Raw genomic sequence first — 19,828 nt, 5'->3', positions numbered from 1 at the left:
ACGGGTCCGGTCGGCGCCGGTGCAGAACAGCAGCTGAAACTTCCCGTCCCGTTTAGTTTTCCGTCTGGTTTTCAGTTGAGACGCGTCGGAAGCCCAGACGTGTCGCGCGTAGTTGAATGTATTAGATGCCAATGTTTGTTCTGCAGCCCGGACCGGGCTCCCCCAGCCCGGTTCTGAGCCCAGGCCCGGATAACGCCGCAGTTTGTTGCAGTGAATCTGAAGAACGTTTGGTTCTGATTGGATCTCCGTGTAAATTTGAAGCCAAACTTGTGAGTTTTTCCCAGTTTTCCACCAGAACCAAACTGCGGCGTTATCCGTGAACTGGACTCGGCTTTGAGCCCAGAAACTTCTGAACTTTTTTTTTTTTTTTTTTGCTGCTGAGTGAAACTGGTTCAGGTTTTCTTTTCCTGACGGACCAGGGAGCGATGAAACCAGCTCCGGCTCTACCGGACCACGCTAGACGGGTTCCCCCCTCCTGCAGCAGCAATAACTTTTCCTTTTCCTGCTCGGATCCGGTTTGTTGGTTTCGGAACAATGTGAGGTTTCGTTTGGACTCGGCAGGATTGTAGCATCTCTGAACAGGCAGCTGGGGTTTCTCTCTGTCCTCCCCTTACAGAGCATCACTAATGATTTAAAAAAAACATAAAAAAATATTTCTTTGCTTTTAAGATGATTTTTTTGTTGCTTTCGCTGGTTCTGATGGGAGCCGGATTTTTTCCAGAAACCAAGTGTTTAATCGGAAGCTCGCCGCGCATCTTAAGGCTCCTCTCTGGTACTTAAATCAGGACACAAACCGATGATCTGAAATARKTTTTACACCAAAACGTTTTTGTTTYAAGYGCCGGACAGAGCGCGGAGTCGGACCAGAGCGGTTCTGGAAAGATCTGCGACGGTTTTCCTTGTTCTGACTGAGGTGTTCAAACGGGAAAACCACAAACTTCGTTTCCAGTTTCTGATTAAAACTAGAAAATGTTTGGCTTCATCGGAGGAGGAGGAGGTTTTAGTTTTTTGTTTTCTTGAAACTGATTTTCAGGATTGAAGCAAAACCAAAAAAAGTGAATGTGGGTCAGAGGTGAGAGTGTTTGAGAGCCTGTGTGTGTGTGTGTGTCTCTGTGTGTGTGTGTCTGTGTGTGTGTGTGTGTGTGTCTGTGTGTCTCTGTGTGTGTGTGTGTGTGTGTCGCTTCGTGTGTATGTGTGTCTCTCTCTCTGTGTGTGTGTGTGTGTGTGTGTGTGTGTGTGTGTGTGTGCGCGCACAGTGGATGGGATTCGCCACATGCAGTTTCCGCTGAGCCGGGAACAAAATCGGGACGACAGAAGAAACGTGAAGCTGCATGTCGGCGATTCCGTTTGTTTTATCGGATGTCTGATCAAACATCGGATKTGACGTCGGATCAGACGCCTTGTCGTCAGGGATGTGATCTTTGTTGAGTTTTCCGATCTGCCACCTCCTCCAGACGAGATATTTTCCTTTTTTATCTTGTTTTTTTTTTTTTTTTTTTCTGATCACATCCCTGACGATCAATCAATCATCATCATCTCCTCTGGGATCCAGGTCTAGGATCCAAACTCTCTGCTTTATTCCGATTTAACGTAATTTCCAGAAGCTAAGCTAAATATTCCTGCTCAAAGGGAATTCTGGACCATAACGCGATCTTTCTCCATCCCTGGAGCTTTAAAAAGATCCGATTGTTTTCGTGGGATTGGGAACCGGAGGAGGTCATGATGATCGTTTTGTCTGTCGACTCGTTTTGTGTTTTTGTGTCGGAGCGCCGACAGGGGGGGTGGGAGGGAATCTGGGATAAAACTAAATCCAGAACTGGAACCGGGTCCATGCGAATTCCTAAMGGAGGAAAATGAACCAAACTCAAACTTCTGACTCCATGATGTGGATTTCTCTCTAAAGTTCAATTGGATTCCCAGACTTGCTGCACTGATTTAAACTCACCTGCTGCTGGAGGCTTCATGATTGGAAAACGGCCTCCAGCTTTTCCTTCATTTAGGACTTTTTGCTCAGGAAGTCGGTTTGTTTTCCTCCCAAAAAAAAAAAAAATGTAAAAGTTTGATTGGATAATGTAGAAAACTGTAATTTTGCTCATTTTGACTTGACCAATCTGCCCTCTACTGGTGTAACATGGAAAAAACATGCAGAGACTTAAAAATTCAATAAATTGGCCTGAACATTATTTCTTTGTCCTGTTTGGTTTTTATTGCAAAGACTTTAATAAGCAGCTTCACGTTGAGATTATGAATGAAATTAATTGAACGGTTTATGTCTTGTTTTCAGAAATGTTCCGGACCGGTTTGGTTGCAACCATTTTGTCTTMATCTGGGTCATGTGGTCAGTTTACTGTCCATCATCCACTCAGTTAACATTTTATTGTGTTGCATTCATTACGGAGGCCTCCAGGGGACATGTGGAGTTTTTTTTCTTTTGCGTTCCGTCGCAATAATCTACTGATCAGTTCATGAGGCATAATCGATACTGTAAGCCTTTCTTACGGTGGCCGCCGTACTTTCTGCTTTAATACAATGTTATGTAAGGTTTTCCCATGGATGTTAACATCTCGTTGTGAAAAATATATTTTTCTTTAGTATAGAAAGGCTCAACAAACCTATGATAAAAACAGAAACTTTCCGTAAGTAGGAAAGAAATAAAAACGCATCTAAACTATTTGGATTATTTCCTGGTTATTATCGCAGGTAATCAATCATCTGATTGTGTCTGAATGGTTTAAATCTGCTTTCAGTCCATCTGAGCCTGAAGACATAAACATGCAGTAAATAAATCGATTTTCAATCAGTTTTCTGCACCAAAGCGTTAATAATAATAAACACGTTTTATTATAAAACACAGCAAACTAATGGTGGTAGAGCCGCACTGGGTTAACTGGGAATCTCATCTGTATCGATCAACTCCAAACATCTTTGTTCTGTCACAATTATCGATTTATTTAATTTTGATTATCATGCTCCAAACTTTGCGAGGACTGACCACCGAACACCCGCTTCCTCAAACACAGAGCCAGCAGCCAATCACCTTCCCATTCATCCTGGTGACGTCACGCCCACATCGACACGCCCACCACCAGGTGTCAAAGCCGCTGCTCCTGTCAGATCAATAATTATTTAATTCATATGGCTCCTCAGTGAAAACGTGTTTATTATTATTAACTCTTTGGTGAAAAAAACTGATTGAAAATCGATTTATTTACTGCATGTTTATGTCTGTTAAGGTTAAAATGGAAGCAGCTCTTTAAACTACTCGGACACAATCAGATGATTGATTACCTGCGATAATAACTCAATAGTCCATGGGAAAACCGCACATAAGCTCGTATTAAAGCAGAAAGTACGGCGGCCACCGTAAGAAAGGCTTACAGTATCAATTACGCCGCATGACCTGATCAATAGATTATTGCGAGGGAACGCAAAAGAAAAAAAATTCCCCATGTCCCCTGGAGGCCTCCGTACATTCATATCCAGTTTTGTCCGTAACAAATGAAAGACGCCAAGGAGAAGCTCCGTCACCAGCAGAACCGAGGTTTTCCTGCCGCCATTCCCTCCTTTAACCGTTTCTTTCTCCAATTTGACTCGCGCCGCCGAATTTCAGCCCGTCCAATCAGAGAGCTCAGCTCCTACTGCGTCAAGGGGTCTTTGCTACGCTCAGCCAATAGAATTCGAGCATGACGAGCTACACTCAGTTTGAGCTCTCAGTAGCGCCGCCATGTTGTGAGGGGCAGAGTTGTGTGTAACTGGTGATTAAACGGAAGAAACGACCTTTTCAGGGGGTTTATGACCATCTGTAAACCACACCGCGTTTCTTACTAAAGGAAGAAAATTACGGACAAGCTGTTTGGACAAATCATTATTGCTCTTGTGCGTCACACCCGCTTTTTCCGGCGTTGTGGACTGGACTTTTGGCCGCATCCTCCGCTGGAAACCTCAATGTGAGTGAAAAAAACACAAATAGTTTGATTTTTTTTTAGCTGCAGCTCGACTCGTTTAGCTCAGGTTTGGTCTCGGTGCCCCGTCATTCAGGCTTTACCTGCAGCTGAATCTGATTCTCCACCAGAAGCGGGTCATGGGTCGGGATGGGCCGCCGTTCAATATGTACCTGAGATAATAAGTATGATTCACCTGTCCCACTAATGCTGCAATTAATGACTTTCTGTCAATTATTCTGGCGATTATTATTAGTAATATTAGTATATTATTATTATTAGTAGTATAATGGTTCAAAATATACATTCTGACTCAATTTTAAAGACTTCCTTGAGCAACAGAAGCATCAATAATATAAGATCAAACAGCATTTCGTTCCTTAAGAGCCTGGTGTCGCTAATTAGCAACATACCTACATTTACAATAATGGTAGGTGCAATGTTCACATTTATAATCTCTAAATAATTTACCACCTGAATGATTATTTTTGTACAATTGGATATCAATTCAGGGCTGCACAGTGGTGCAGTTGGTAGAGCTGCTGCCTTGCAGCAAGAAGGTTCTGGGTTCGATTCCCGGTCTTTCTGCATGGAGTCTCCATGTTCTCCCTGTGCATGATGGGTTTTCTCTGGGTACTCCGGTTTCCTCCCACAGTCCAGAAACATGACTGTCAGGTTAATTGGCCTCTCCAAATTGTCCCTACGTGTGTGTGTGTGCATGGTTGTGTGTCTCTGTGTTGCCCTGCGACAGACTGGTGACCTGTCCAGGTGACCCCGCTTCTCGCCCGGAACGTTGGCTGGAGAGGCAGCAGCACCTCCTGACCCCACTGAGGGACAAGGGTGTTAGAAAATGGATGGATATGATTTATAGTTTTTTCTCCCCCTCCCTCCTTTTCTCCCAAAAACTAGATTAAAAGTTCAGTCTGGTGTTTTGGTCTCAACTAAATGTTTTGGGAAGGACAATTTTGTTTACAAAAACTCCATAATTCATTTTATTTGTTTATTTTGGGTATTTAAAATGTCTTCCGGTTCCTGTGTTGAATTTGAAGTTTATTGATGTTTGATAATCTGTTCTACCTGAAAATGGTCTCCAAACAGCAATATTATCGTTTATCGTGATAACTTCCAGGACAGTTTATCGTCCAGCAGCATTTGGCATCATGATATTTGGATCTCAAAGATCAATAATCTTTAATTTTGTAAAACGTTACATTCTGAACTTGAACATATTTTAAATATATAAAATAAAACACAACCAAACATTGAAACAATTGAAACCATGGATAAAAATTTATTCTGAAGTCTCTGCAAATGAAATTGCCCTTTAAAAAATATCATGAAAGGAAATTATCAAGCTCATTTTAATTGATTATTGATTGATTGATTATTGCCACAGGCTTGCTTGCTTTTAAGGATCGTTAAAATTTCTGTCCTGGTTCCCATGTTTGTCTTTACTCTCCGTGTTGGACCTCTGAACCTTTCCACTCCTCACTGCTGACCAGCTGGCTGAAAGAAGCAACACATTTTGTGCCAAGATATTTTTCAAACCCAACTGTCTGTCTGTCTGTCTGTCTGTAACCCAGATCCTGTTCTGGGTTGTTGTGGTCTTTCTCTCCTCAGCGTCTCCCAGGATGGGCAGCGTTTTAGCCGCCCCGCCACCGCCATCGGCTGCCTCCCCGGCGCCGCCGCCACCGCTGCTGCCTAGAGGCTTCGGGTTGCTTCTGTTCCCTCCTCCTCCTGCGACCGGATTCAGACCGCCGCGGGAGGCGAAGAACGTTCTGCCCAACCCCGGAGAGTTTGATGAGTGTCATCAGAAATGTAAAGGTAACCGAAGCGGCGCGTCTGAAGACGCTGCGCTGCGGCTGGAGGTAACCTGAAGCTCTTCTCCTCAGAGGTTTTCCCGACGCAGGTGAACGGAGTCCGACTCGTCCTGAACAAGGCGCTGAGCAAACACTTCCAGGTCCGTTTGAGCTTAGGGAGCAGCACATGTCGGCTCTCAGACGATTGACGGGTTGTTAAAATAAGCAAATCAATCATTAGCTGGAGAATAGATGCTCCAATAACGGTCAGTTACTGGAAGAACAACATATTCAGAGCAGCAATTAAGCCAAAAATGTACAAAAAACAAACATTTTGCATTTAAGATGAATAACAAAGAAATGTGAAGCCACAACTTTAAGTGGCAGTTTTAGCAAAAGTTTGTTAGAAAAAGAATAAAGATCAGTTTTCTAACAAAGTGTTTGATTTAAATCTGAACATCGACTCCAGTTGATAAAAGGATTTTAGTTTTTCTGTCGTGAGTTAAATGAGCTTTTCTTGCTTCAGGTCTGATAGATTTTACCAGATTTTTCTAATAGTTTTTATTTTTCAATAAAGTTTGGCTTATATTTTATATAATAAATAAAATGAAACGGTGAGATTTTTTGTTAAATCTGTGTTTTGTTCTTGGACCAGTCAGGTGTGTGAGAGAACATTTAAAATCTCCAAAGTGCTGCAGCAGCTTGGAAACGTTTCCCGATTCGTGTCTGAACCGCGTTGAGCCCAGAAACTCCACGTTTTAATCGGCCGTGTTGTTTTCCAAACCGGGTCCTTCCAGGTGCATCATTCTCTGCAGCTCAGCTCCACAGAAGACTCCAGCTACAAGTTCGGAACGATGTTCGTCGGATCCGGTCAGGCCGGTCCTGCCGAGGTACGTAAAACCCGACTCCTGTCCCGTGTTTGGGTTTTGAACTGGATGTGAGTCGTCGTTTCTCCGGTTCAGTTCTACCCAGTCATGGTGGGCGACGTGGACGGCAGCGGCAGCCTGAACGCTCAGGTCATCCATCAGGTCACCGACAGGATCCGGTCCAAAGTGGCCTTCCAGGTGAGCAGAACCGCTCCGCTTCGCCGTGGTTCTGGTTTTCTCTCCAGCTGCTGACGGAGTAAATCTGTCGTCAGACCCACCAGCAGACGTTCGTGACCTGGAAGGCCGACGCCGAGTTCCGGGGCGAGGATTTCACGGCGGCGGTCGCCTTCGCCAACCCAGACGTCCTCGACGATTCTGGTACCAGGCTGCGTGGTTCTGCTCCAGGTGGCAGGATGACGGGAAAGACTTTTTCCCTCCACTGCATCCTGAACAACCCATTAGCATTTCGATAGCATCTTATGGTTGCCATGGAGATGGGGTTGGACAATAAATCAATAACAACGTATATATTGTGTTGTTTACATGTAATATCATTATGATTAATAATTTCACTGAACTCTGTGATGTAGGCAGAGGAAAGGCTTTAGCCGCTAAACCGCTAACATTTAGCTAAGCTAACTGGGTGGCTTCGACTAACTCACTCGCTCTTTGGTTGCCTAGCAACAACCTACTGGATAACAGGCAGTTTCAAGTTCTTCCCCCAATTTTGGTTGCCTAGCAACAGCTGCGCAGCAGCAGTTTCAGGTTTGCCTCATAACTGCTAAAGAAAATGTAAAAACAACGACGTGAAGTGAGAACTGGATGAAACAGAGCAGGTTCTGCAGCATTTCAGATATTTAAAACAAGAACTAATCAATAATTATTGACCTCCACTGATATGAAAGGATTGTGATGTGATGGTTTCATCGTCCAGCGCTGCATGGTTTAAACCGTTTACGCCAAAAGATGTTGTCTTGTAGCCATTTCCTGATTTGCGATGATCTACGTCCTCCTACCTGACGGCCATGTTCTCTCGTCTTTCCCATTTTGAGTCTGGTGTGCGTTTCCTGCTGTGTTGCCATCAGGGGTCGTCATCACACACTACCTCCAGTCCGTAACTCCGGCTCTGGCGATGGGAGGACAGCTGGTGTACCAGCGTCGGCCCGGAGACGAGGCGGCCTTCATGTCGCTGGTGGGCAGGTACACAGGTGAGGCTAGCTTGTTAGCTTAGCATAATTCAGCAGCGAGGCGGTTCAAAGAGCCATGACAGAATAAGGAAAAGCTAAAGCGCTAATTTCAACCATGCTGATACCGATGATGAGAAAATTAATAAAAATATCCTAAATAAAAAAGAAAAACTGTCATGATTTTCTCCATTTATTTAAATATCTAAAGCACTAAGTAAAAACTAGCTCCTCTGCTAATGGTGCAAGGAAGTGATGGAGAACTGCAACCTGAATGAAAAGATGATACAAATAAATAAAATACAACAAAAAATGATGATGAAGGATTAAAAACAATATGATCTTTTTCAGTTGGGTAAAATTAGCTCTGCCGTTAGCGCGTTAGCGGACGTCTTCCCTCACTCATCCTGCTTCTCGTTCTCCTGGCACCAGGAGGACTGAACCCTCACCTGTCCGCTCCAAGGAGAAGTTACCTGTTGATGTGAACCAGTCTCAGTTCTTTAGGTCGGACTGGAACCAGTCCAGTACTGGGCCAGAATCCAGATCCATTTCCTGTTTACGTCTCTCTCTACAGGAAGTAACTTCGTCGGCGCACTGACCCTCGGCTGGGCCGGAGTTCAAGCGTCGTACTACCACAGAGCCAGCGATCAGGTGACCTCTGACCCCGTGGCGTCGCCGTCCACGTTGCGCTCCTCCTGAACGTCTCTCTGTGCAGCTGCAGCTCGGCRTGGAGCTGGAGGCCGGCTCCTTCTGGGAGGACAGCAGCGTGACGTTCGGCTACCAGCTGGATGTTCCCAAAGCTCACCTGCAGTTCAAAGGTCAGCGAGCTTCACATACCTGTTGATGCTCAAGTTTCTGTCATTTCAGTTAAAAAATCTGCATAAAATAACAAATCTGTTGTAAAAATAACAAAGATGATAAACTGGAGGAGTTTCTTCTTCTGGGTTTTGCCTCCAGGTGTGATCAGCAGCAACTGGGTCGTCGGAGCGACGCTGGAGAAGAAGCTCCTCCCCCTTCCTCTCTCCCTGGTGCTCTGCTCCTTCCTGAACCACCAGAAGAACAAATTCCACTGCGGCTTCGGTGTGATGATCCGCTAGCGCCCCCTGCCCCTCTGCCTGATTACTGCATCCAGCTGTTGGTTCTGGATAAAGTTCAGCAGAGACTTCCTGTTCTGGGTCTAACTCCTGGGTTTTTGGTTGTTTTTAATGGAAACCTTCTTTTGTTATTAAGTAAACATAAATTCATGAGGTTCAAAGCTGTAGGATCAGCCGTCTGGAAAGTTACACTGTAAAAAATTAGCAGCAATATTTTGGGTTATTTAATCATAAGAGGAAAAACTGTGTTCGTTTTCCAGAGTCAGATTTTCTCCATGTTATTTATACTTTAGAAATGTTACAGTTCCAAACTAAATATGTAGTTCAGAAGCTAAATATCTGATTTGGAAACTGAATATTTAGATTCAAAGTATTCAGGTTCAAATTATTTATTTTCCAAATGAATTTAGCTTGGACCTAAATATTTAGTTCGCGAAGTGTAGTGAATGGCTTAAACAGCAACTATTTAAGCTAGCAGGCTAACTACGCATTTAGCTTGTTTACCAAATAATTGGTTACCATGGTAAATATTTAGTTTGTGAACTAAATATTACTTTACCAACAGCTGAGCTGTTTGTTCTCCGTCCTGATTGGTTCTGTCGCCTTTTTATTGCTGCTTCTGTTTAAATCTGAACGGACGAGACGGAAAAACCGTAAAATAAAACGTCTCATAAATGATTCTGTCTCTGTATCCGTCAGTCGGTTCTGGTCCAATTCTGCTGAAGCTTTGAAATATTCAAATTGATTCATGTTGGATTTACTCGGAAAGTTTAACACCCAAAATATTTTTAGTTTTTTTAAACTACGCTTTTATCAGATTGACATGAAATCATGTGAAATGAAGAAGAAGAAAAAAAAAAAGATTTTAAAATATTTAAAATGAATTTAGAACAGTGGTGCATCCTGCATGTTTTATTCTCCCTGGTGGTGAGAACAACATTTTCAGCAGGTCAATGTTCCCATTGGGCCTCTAATGAGTCAGTAGTTCTTTAACATAAAATCTGAAAAGTGTGGTGTGCATTTATATTCAGTCTCTTGCGTCATCTCAAGGTACTTGACAGGAAAAACCATTTCAATTCAATCAATTGAAATGATTCAAGAAGAACAATTTGTAATTGAATAAGAAGCAGAAACAAAAATGTTTGAGGATTCATCTTTATTTTGCTAAATTTAAAGATTAGAAGGTGAAGTTAAGTGCAGAAGGTTATTAAAGAGCTGTGGCTGAAGCCAGAATAAATACGCGTGGACAGTCAGTTTACTGGGTCTTCTGGGTGAAGGCGTCCCACAGGGCGGACAGCTGGGCCTGCAGGTCCTGAGCGCCGGCGTCCAGCTTGGCCCGCAGCGCCTCGCCGTTCTGAACCAGGCTCTGCTGGAGCTCCTGGGCCTTCTGGGCCACCTGCGTCTCGAAGCTCTGCGCCAGAGGAACGACGCTCTGCTGGAAGTCCTCCAGGCTGCGCTCCATCTTCCCCCTCAGCTGGTCGCCGTAGGGCCCCATCTGGGCCTGCAGCTGGGCGGCGCCGGCCTCCAGCTGGGCCCGCAGCTCCTGGCTCTTCTGCAGCAGCACGGCCTTCAGCGCCTCTCCGTCCACCGCCTCGGCGTACGGCGTCGCCTCCCGCTTCAGCTCCTCCACCTGCGCCTGCAGCTTGGCCGCCAGCTGCTCGCCGTACGGCCGGATGTTTGACCCCAGGGCCGCCATGTCGCCCTCCAGCCGGGCCTTCAGCTGCTCCGCCTCCTGGCTGAACCGGGTCAGGAAGTCCTGGGTCAGGGGCGCGGCCTGGGTCCGCAGCGACGCCACGTACTGGTTCACGGTGTCGGCGCTCTGGGAGATCTTCGCACTGGGAACAGGAGAAAAAACGCTTCAGAAATCTGTCAAACTGAAACCTCAGAAATTTATCAATCTATTAATCACATGATTGATAAATTTATCAATTAGGCTATATCAAAATAAGTTTCATTTTGATATAACTGAAGGTAAATTCTTTTTGCAGAGACTTCATAATCCGTTTTATTTTCCAGCAGTATGAGGGCCAGGCTAAGAAAAAAAAAGAAATTACGATAAAGTCATAAGAATAAAGTCGAATAGGAGAAAAAAGTTTATGGTATTACAAGAATAAAGACGTATTTAAACAGTAATCATGATATGGGAGCAAAGTCGTAAGATAAAAAAGTAGCATTGCCAGGATGAAGTCGTAATGTGAGAATAATATTACGACTTCATCTCAAAATTAATCTCATTTTGAGATTAATGTCAGAAATTTATCAAGTAAAACACAAAACACCTCAGAACTCTGTAAGTCGAAAAATTTGTTTAAACATTTTTCAGAATTTTTTTAATTAATCTCAAGAAATGTCTTGAAAAAATTGGAGATTTTCTGAGTTTCCAACTTGAACATTTTCAGAAATGTTCAAGTTTTCTTTTAGAAAATTTCTGAGATTAATCTCAAAATTTCTGAGTAAATTTTTTTCCATCAATGACCTAAAAGCACCTATAAGCTCCACAGTTTAGTGCTCTTTATAAAACCAAAGCTTATTTATATTTTAGATGATAATTTAGATTATTATCAGTATATTACCTGAAAATGATCTCAAGACAATAATATTATCGTTTATTGTAATAGTTCACGTATCGCGTCAGGCTCTTACTTCACTTCCTGTCCCAGGTCGGAGTCCCGGATCTGCTGCAGGGAGTCCTCGGCGGTCTGCGTTGCCTTGGCAACGTAGTCCCAGAAAGCGGCCTTCACCACCTCCATGTTGCTCTTGGGAGGCTCCTGCCACAGGATGTTGGCGTCGCAAACTGCGGATCAAACGTCACGTCAGCATCGCCGATGCGGATCGGCTTAAATCGGTTCAAACCGTCAAAATCCGCTCACCTGAGATCAGAACCAGAACCACGAGGATCTTCATGTTTGGGCCTTTTGGGTTTCACCTGTCAGAGGCAGCAGGGTGTCGGGTCGGTGTGTCCTGCCCCGGCGGCCCGGTCGGGGTTTTATAGCCCCCCGGGCTTGGGGGCAAAGTCCCGCCGCAGCTGCCCCGTTGGACGCATTCCTGTCACCGCTGTCATTCCACATCACAATGCGGGATCACGCACCGGATTACCGGCGGGAATCCCGACTGCCGGTCCGGTTCCAGCCGGTTTCCAGCTGCTCCCGAGAAAATACCCGTTCAACCAAATAAGCTCTCAGAAATAACACTGTTTAAGTTTATTATATCATTAAAATGTGTCAAGAGAAGATATAGCAGGAAAGCAACTGTTCACTTTACAGGCACACCTGACATGAAGCAGCCAATCAAACGGCAGCAGCTCGATGAAGTTTTGAGTTCAAAATGAAGAAAATATGTTCTATAAGTTTTGCATTTGTTTTTGTAGGGTTTTATGAAAAATGCTGTAATACTGAATCCATTATAAAACATGCTATATAATTTTAATTTTGTACAAAATTACACAGAAAAAATATCTATACCAGGAATGTTTGACCTTTATACTCAGAGCAGCTAAAACATGATTTAAGTCGCATTACCTTAAAAAACACACTTTGTCGTAAACATCTAGAGTGATTTTGAAAGAGCCGTCGTTTTATTTCTACTTTTAGGTTCATGAAGACAACATGTTAGGACGTTTGGGGAAAAGATTTAGGTGGGAATGTTCTAAAAAAAAAGATTTTTGAAGAAAAATAGCATGTTTTCACAAATCAAAAGTCTGAATGTTGTTATATCTATTTTTAAAAACATTCAGTTAGTTTTTGTCATATCAGTGAATCAGGTTTTTGAAGTTGTGGTTGTTTGACCCTGTGTCGAGTTCAATCTATAACAGATTGAACTCGATCAATCTGTCTATAGACTGAAACCTATAGACTGAAACCTATAGGTTTCAGTCTATAGGTTTGGGTTAAAAACAAGAAGGAAAGTCAATATTGTTCATTATTTCAATTTGAAAGAAATAATTTTACTCACTCAGACTCATGATGTGGTAATAACTAGTCAGGGACTCGAGTAAAATCAAGCAAATTGCAGCATCTGTTATTAATTATCACATTTTAATTGAAAATCTTTTACCAACCAAATAAGCAACATTCCAACTCTAAAAACTCTTCCTGCTGCGAAATTATTGAATAAATAAACACACAAGGTCACAAACAAATATACTTATAGTTTATAATCTGTTATTGATCTTTAACCACCAGATTGGATCAAAGTCATGGAGCTTCTTTAGAAACGTGGACTGTGGACCCTGACATTAGCATTAGCAACATGTTTAGCATTGGATGCTATTTTGGGCTAGCATAGCTTCGCTGCTAGGCTAACTGCTTTTGGAACAAGTTGAACTCATCAATAATATTTCCCAGCATCCAATCAGATCATTTAGAAGCAGAAATTAAACCCAGCGGGCCAAGATGAGCCGCTTTGTCGTCCCCCGCTATTGTGCGTCACATTTACGGGTGTACCGGAAACGCACAAATACAAAGGTTCCGGCCAGAACAAAACGAGAAAAAAATATATACATATATTTATTAGTTGTTCAAATCTATGCAATTAATTAATCAAATGAATGTGTTTATGTCCGCTTTGATGAGTTTGAATTCCAGGTGCAACATTTACTGCTCTAATCTGAGCCATGGGTCCATCTTCCTTTGTAGCTGGTTCAGGTCAGTGGTGGCAGTATCATGCTGTGGGAGGCCACAGCCTCCCTGAGTATTTATGCGAACCATCTCCAGCGTCTGACGGAGCAGAATAAAGCTCCAACCAACATGGATCTCATTGTGCTTCGCTCTGCAATGTCAGTTTTATTTCTGAAGTGTTTGTTGTTTTTCTGCAGAAACAAACCAGATCTTCTTCACTCCTCCCCAGGTGAAAAATATATACTTTAGTATACTAAATTTTAACGTACTTTAATCGATGTACTTAAACTATACTATTTTGGAACAACTAATTTTGTGCTTAGTATACTTTAGTAGTATTTAAATAGTATTAAATTACAACTAATAGTATATTTTAGTTTACTATACGTACTTTTTTGGAACAGCTTCAAGTGTACAAAGAGTATACTTTGTAAATATAATATTTCAGAGCTTTATTATATTTTGATATAATTATTATATTTTGAGTGTAATAATTCTGTCTAAGAATTATATTAAAAATATATATTTAAAATACTTCAAATATATATTTAAATATACTATTAATATATTAGTAATGTATTTAAATTACACTTAATTTTTATTTTTGATTTCCTGCTATTGATAATAAACTACAATTTTAATTACTCTTAATTCGTCTGTATTCCTACAAACCTATTTTATACATGACATGCATAACTACTCTGCAGTATTTACATTGTTTTAGGTTAAAATTACATGGAAATATTAATTACACAAGATGTTCAAGGTAATTCAAATATTTTGTTTTATTACCGACATTTTAAAATTGTCCAATTTTACTCACAACTTTATGAACTTTACATAAATGATCAGTTTACACATCTAAAGTGAACACATGAACATGAAGTGTGACAATAAAACATAAAATGAGGATCAACGACAGAACATTCCGGTTCACTGCACCTTACAGGAACCTACGAAAAAGAACAATAGAGCAATTAAACAGAGAAAGCATTTGTATTTTAAAGAAGACAGAAAAATGGCAATAAAAAGACAATACTTATAATTTTAAGACGTTGTGACTCGCCATGTATGTGACATCATAAGAACTGATGATGATTGGGACCAGAAGCCTGGAGTGGAAAAACATTTCTGGGTTTTTTCTTTGCCTGTTTATGTTAGAAGTAGAAAAAAAATAGTCATTAATGTCATAGAATCAGTTGATGTTGGCATTAACTATGAAGCTGTTTTAAGTGTGGACTTAAGGAGACAAACTAYCTTAAAATCTTTCCATCCATGATCTGAACACACTGATCCTGTGTGAGGATCAGGGTGGTGAGGGGGGCTGGTGGTGCCCATCTCCAGCAGCCATCAGAGGAGAGGCAGGGTTCACCATGGACAGGTCACCAGTCCATCACAGGGCCCTGAAAGACAACAACAAATAATAAAAAAAGAAAGATAAATGTTAGATTAACAAGAAGAGAAAAATGTATTCCAGTTATCTTTAAATCAAATCATGTTTATTAAGCACTTGGTGTTGGTAACGCAGCAGTTTTTGTTGTTGAAAATGTAGCTAGCTCCTCAGTAAAAAACAAACTTACATCATGAAGACGATGTGAAGGTTCATCCTCAGAGCTGGTTGGTGATCTGGTGGAGTCAGATCTTCTGAGACAGAAAGTCTTTAGGTTTTCTAACACCTGATTTCTCTGGCTTCCTCTTTCATCTCCATTTGAAGAGACTGCAAACATATGTTGAAGATAAAATCATTGATGAACAAGTTAGAACAACAACCTCACAATATCAAAGTCTCTCTGTCTTATGGAGCTTAATTAAAACCAGGTTAAGTTTATGAATTAAAGTCACAACAAACAGCCTCCATGCAGTTATAACATGAAGCTGAATGATTCCTATAGTAATAATCATGCAAGTCACAATAAAATTGATAAAATAATTATTTATGAAACTAACGTAAGTTATATATCTTTACTGCCCTGTTTATAATTAAATGAAGATAATAATCAAACTTACCACCAGCTAGCAACACTTAGCAGCCTTCGTCCCTCCGGGCTCCTTTTGTGACACACATTTCATTTCCATCGGTTGTTGTCCCGTTGTGTTGTCGTCTAACTTGGACTAGGACGTCACCGGCTTGAATTTACCTAAATTAGTAACTATTATCAAGGCCCTCTCTACTTTTAAGACAATATTATGCGAGTAAAAATGGCGAATTTGAACAGCGTCTGTTATCTTCCCTGCGTTCGTTTTTTCTTCTCTTTGTGGCGTTTTTTAAATAAATGAAAATGTGCAACACCGCCACCATCTGGTCTGGAGTGCGAACTGGAGCTAATGCCGTTGATTATAAGGTTTTACATCACACATCTGAATAGTAAAAGATTATTAAGGCACTTAAAAATTCATACATATTTTGTTCACTTAAAGTATACTTTTGTTTAATATATTAAAAATGTATTTTGGTACAATTATGTTTAAGTGTGTTTAAAGTTCTAATTTAGAAATTGGTACAAGTGTATTTTTAGTAAACTTCAGATATACTTATAGGTAATACACTAAATAATTAGTATACTTAAAGTGTACTTTCACAAATTTAAGTATGTTTGAAGTATACTAAAGTATACTTTTTTTTCACCTGGGTCCTAAAGCTCCTTTGGGATAAAAATGACTTCACCTGTTAGAAAAAGTAAACATTTGTGAACAATAACTCCTACAGTCAGATTTTAACCCCAATGTTTCCTGAAATCCTCTGAAAAGACGTTACATTTACTTCTTGTCTTTATGAACGTTGAGGCCATTTGTTTGTGACTCATGTCTCAGATTTCTTCGGGTTTCTTCAAGGTTCTTCTGTGGACGTCAGACAGAAACAAGTTTATCAGCAGTTTTCTTTTCCTCTGAGGGAAACTTATCAGCCGGTTGGGTTGTGTCGGGACACGCAGCGCTCTCCAGTACAGATTATCACAGGGTGAGACGGCAGAATGGATCAAAGTCCGACTTACATCTCCATGACCCACAATCCCTCTGGGCACAGGGACGATCACGGCCGATTACCCGGGTCTGGATCAGAACAAACTATTTTATCTGCTGAAGGTTTTGAGAGTGAAGCTGATAAATCTGTTCACCTCTGTCCTGTTTGCCCCTCGTGTCAGAAAGCTAAACTCGTCTATTAGGTGATTCTTCACACTCAGAGGGAAATAAGCTGTTATTCTCTGCAGGCCTGATTATTCTGAATGGAAACCAACATCATGTGTCAGAAAATCAGAATGTTACATCAGATCAATTAAAATGATATTTTAATTGGAAACGCTTCTGGAAACTATGTCCACTTTTAAGCCCTCAGTTCTTGGTCTGGGCTCCTTTTGCATGAACTTCTGAGGTTCTGCTGAGGTTCTGGAAGTCCAGTTTGAACATTTAACCCTTCAGGTCACACCTTGTCTCTACATTTCAAAATCACCAAGATAGAGAAGGAAGACGGTTAAATCAACAAAATAAAAGCCTTCATATTTCCCACAGCAGGTGATTCTGGCTGTAGCCTTTACATGCCTGATTTAACCAAACCACTGCTACATATGAGGTTAGCTTAGCCTTTTAAAAGCAAGATTACAGAAAATATCAAAGTAAAAGTCTCCGTTTTTGTAACTTTCTTTACACTTTTAAAGCTCCTGAAAGCAAACATCTGGATGCTGCGACTGGAAAGTCGGCTCCACGTGACTAACATGCTACTGATACTCCATGTTGTAGTGGCAGCACTTAGCTAACATTAGCATTTTAGCTGATGGAGTACGTCACTGTAGTCAACATGCTACTAAGAGCCTCCATGCTAATTTTAACATTTTCACTGATGTTAGCATTTTAGTTGATATTGATATGAAAGCTCAACTTAACCTACTGAATGGAGTAAGTCAAAATTAGTCAATATGTTGTGAATAGCACACATGCTATTTGTAGCATTTAAGCCAATGTTAGCATTTTAGCTAGCTTTAGTTTAAGCATAAAAGCAGGAGTGAGTATCTTTTATAAAAATATGTGTTATAACTGTCACCATGTTGTGACAGTTTGAGACAGATAATCTGTCAAAAGGTTGATCTCCTCCTGGAGCTGCTCCTGACCGACCAATCAGAGCCAGAAGGAGGGTCTTAGCGCTGTCAATCATGCTTCTGTAAATATGTTTAAAAAGGTTTTTTTTAAAATAAAAATTACATACTGTAAATTCAATGCTTGCATGCTGAATGGACTCAGTAAATGTTAGTCAGCATGCCATTGATAGCTCACATACTAACAGTAGCATGTAAGCTAACATTAGCATCCTTCTGAACATGAACACCTTTTGGACATTTTAATGACATGGAACTGCAATACAACAGACACAACCTGCAAATCTTTTGTTTTAGGCTCTTTAGGCTTCAATGCTCCAATCTGAGGCTCGATAGACCTGACGCAACGTCACAACCTTTTAAATACCTCTGAATTTTTCTATTTATAATTAAAATACTTTATTGATCCCAAAAGGAAATTAAATGTTGTTGTAACTCGTATTAATAAAAATTCTTCAGTTGTTTAGATACTGATGGTTGTTGGGAGGAAAGATCTCATGAATGAATGGCATGTATCAAAAAATGATAATCTACTTTGTGTGGCTCTATGTCACAAAGTCTCAGATAAACACTGAAGTTTGTGGTTATTCTGGGATAAAACAAATATGTCCATAAACTGTCACTGGGCAAATGATCACCTTCAACAGAAACTCTTATCTATAACTTATATCGCTAGTTTTTAATTATGTAGATGAGTAAAAGCTGACAGATTGATTCAAACATAGAAAATGTTCAGTTCTAGTGGAAGAAGCTCAAGGTTCTGACCCAAATAAAATAACTGGGATGAATCATAAATAAGATTCGGAGAGGCAAACATGTAAAACAATAATGTTGATACTTTGGTTTATCTGCTGATAATTAATCATCAGAGTGTCATCACTGAGTCCTAATGAATAATATCAGCATTTAGTTCCTATCATCAGCTCTGAGCTCAGCATCTCCTCCGTTCAGCTCTGCTGCCTATAAATACTGATGAAGACACCTTCAGCGTCCATCAGCCGGCCGACTGGCTGGACAGGTAGGACTCCAGCGCCTCTCCTCTGGATCAACCCGGACCTGAAAGCGGTAACTCTGGTTCTCTTTCAAGGCAGCCATGAAGATCCTCCTCATCCTCGTCCTCGTCTTCCTCACAGGTCAGAAAATCTTGATGCTTTGGTGAAAATCTCAGAAGAAGAAGAAAACAAGGCTTTAAGCTGCGTTGTCTCTGCAGGTTGCAATGGTGGACAGTATGACCATCCGTCTAAAAGCCAGGTAAAGATGGTGCAGGACGCTTACTGGGACTATGTCCAGAAGTCAACAATGACCCCAAAGGACAATGTGTGGGACATCAGACATTCACATCCAGGACAGTATCTGTGGTAAGAGGAAACCTCAAAACTTTCTACATGAAAACTGGATAAATATTTAAAGGGAACATTCATTAAAAGCTGAAGCTACAGAAATCTAAACGTAAGAAAACAAACATATTTCGGTAGTCACAGTGTTTTATTTTTAGATATTTGGGTTATTATTTGTATGTATCATTAATAATCAACTTAAAAAAATTTTAATCTATAATTTAATTCTCAGCAACGATTTTTATTCTTTTAAAATTTTATGTTATTTTATTTATTTGTTTCATTAATTGTAATTTTACATGTTTAATAATAACTATTATCATTATTATTACTATTTATAAACATAATAATCATATTGTTCTAATAATGAAATGAAATAATTGTTACTATTATTATCAATATTAAGAATAACATTGGCCATCATTATATATATATATTTCTACTGAGAAAAGCTGTTTCCTGTGTGAAGACACGAGTTGTTGCTCATAATTCTGTCTGTGGTTCTGCAGCTCCGTCATCTCACACAGCGTCGAGGCCGTCCAGAGATTCTTCCGCCTCGTTTACGCTCATATAGTCATGTGGAGCAGGAACTTCTACCACAGGTTCTGCCAAGAGGTAGATCACCTGCAGCAACACCTCCACCACTTTCTGCACCATTTGGAAGATGGCACATTTTACCACGCCACGGAGCTGGTGGCTCAAATCCGCTGGAAGATGGAGAGTATCAAGATGGTGGCAGCCCACTACATTGAAGCCCTGGACCCCATCGGCCTGAAGATGGCGCTGCTGGAGAAGATCAAGGAGCTGAATGAGCATTTGAATAGGTGCTTTGAACTCCTGGAAACTCACCATCATGAACACCACTGTGACCATCACCAACTTCCTGGCCACCATCCTGGTTACCAT

At 41.0% G+C, this 19,828-nt stretch overlaps 4 protein-coding genes across 5 annotated transcripts in view; 3 read left to right on the top strand and 1 right to left on the bottom strand.

The window, feature by feature from the left end:
* The window catches only part of LOC103473052 (probable ATP-dependent RNA helicase DDX6), an 11,301-nt gene extending 10,389 nt beyond the window's left edge, over positions 1-912 (top strand). The window contains exon 11 of the mRNA XM_017307384.1: positions 840-912. Coding sequence (XP_017162873.1) covers positions 840-912 — 73 coding nt within the window. The remainder of the gene's footprint in view (positions 1-839) is intronic.
* A 2,535-nt stretch (positions 913-3,447) lies between these two features.
* Positions 3,448-9,562, top strand: tomm40l (translocase of outer mitochondrial membrane 40 homolog, like). Of its 2 annotated transcripts, none has more exons than XM_008422932.2 (10): positions 3,448-3,947; positions 5,562-5,765; positions 5,834-5,901; positions 6,538-6,630; positions 6,703-6,804; positions 6,879-6,984; positions 7,692-7,814; positions 8,365-8,441; positions 8,506-8,608; positions 8,748-9,562. In XM_008422932.2, exons 2-10 carry the CDS (start codon positions 5,573-5,575, stop codon positions 8,885-8,887), a joined length of 1,005 nt encoding a protein of 334 aa, XP_008421154.1. In that variant the 5' UTR covers positions 3,448-3,947; positions 5,562-5,572; the 3' UTR covers positions 8,888-9,562. The 2 variants fall into 2 exon arrangements, with proteins under 2 accessions (XP_008421154.1, XP_008421155.1); XM_008422933.2 differs by having other exon boundaries at positions 5,525-5,765.
* A 461-nt stretch (positions 9,563-10,023) lies between these two features.
* On the bottom strand, positions 10,024-11,864 carry LOC103473019 (apolipoprotein A-IV-like). The gene is made up of 3 exons (XM_008422931.1): positions 11,755-11,864; positions 11,528-11,678; positions 10,024-10,719 (listed from the first exon to the last, which is right to left on the bottom strand). The coding sequence occupies exons 1-3, from the start codon at positions 11,786-11,788 to the stop codon at positions 10,140-10,142; spliced, it is 765 nt and encodes a 254-aa protein (XP_008421153.1). The 5' UTR covers positions 11,789-11,864; the 3' UTR covers positions 10,024-10,139.
* A 6,610-nt stretch (positions 11,865-18,474) lies between these two features.
* LOC103473018 (uncharacterized) overlaps positions 18,475-19,828 on the top strand; it is a 2,441-nt gene continuing 1,087 nt past the window's right edge. The window contains exons 1-3 of the mRNA XM_008422930.2: positions 18,475-18,718; positions 18,796-18,943; positions 19,432-19,820. Coding sequence (XP_008421152.1) covers positions 18,679-18,718; positions 18,796-18,943; positions 19,432-19,820 — 577 coding nt within the window. The 5' untranslated portion in view covers positions 18,475-18,678. The remainder of the gene's footprint in view (positions 18,719-18,795; positions 18,944-19,431; positions 19,821-19,828) is intronic.

This window comes from Poecilia reticulata, linkage group LG11 (assembly GCF_000633615.1).
Source record: "Poecilia reticulata strain Guanapo linkage group LG11, Guppy_female_1.0+MT, whole genome shotgun sequence".
NCBI classification, from domain to species: Eukaryota; Metazoa; Chordata; class Actinopteri; order Cyprinodontiformes; family Poeciliidae; genus Poecilia; species Poecilia reticulata.
The sequence above is the reverse complement of the archived record's forward strand: the minus strand, read 5'-3'. Positions and strand labels throughout refer to the sequence as shown.

What these genes read in the sequence shown, in the direction of transcription:
- LOC103473019 (XM_008422931.1), bottom strand. Translation starts at nt 11,788, where the DNA reads ATGAAGATCCTCGTGGTTCTGGTTCTGATCTCAG. An exon ending in GGTTCTGGTTCTGATCTCAG is followed by an intron (nt 11,679 to 11,754) that starts GTGAGCGGATTT and finishes TTTGATCCGCAG; the next exon opens with TTTGCGACGCCAACATCCTG. An exon ending in GACCTGGGACAGGAAGTGAA is followed by an intron (nt 10,720 to 11,527) that starts GTAAGAGCCTGA and finishes TCCTGTTCCCAG; the next exon opens with TGCGAAGATCTCCCAGAGCG.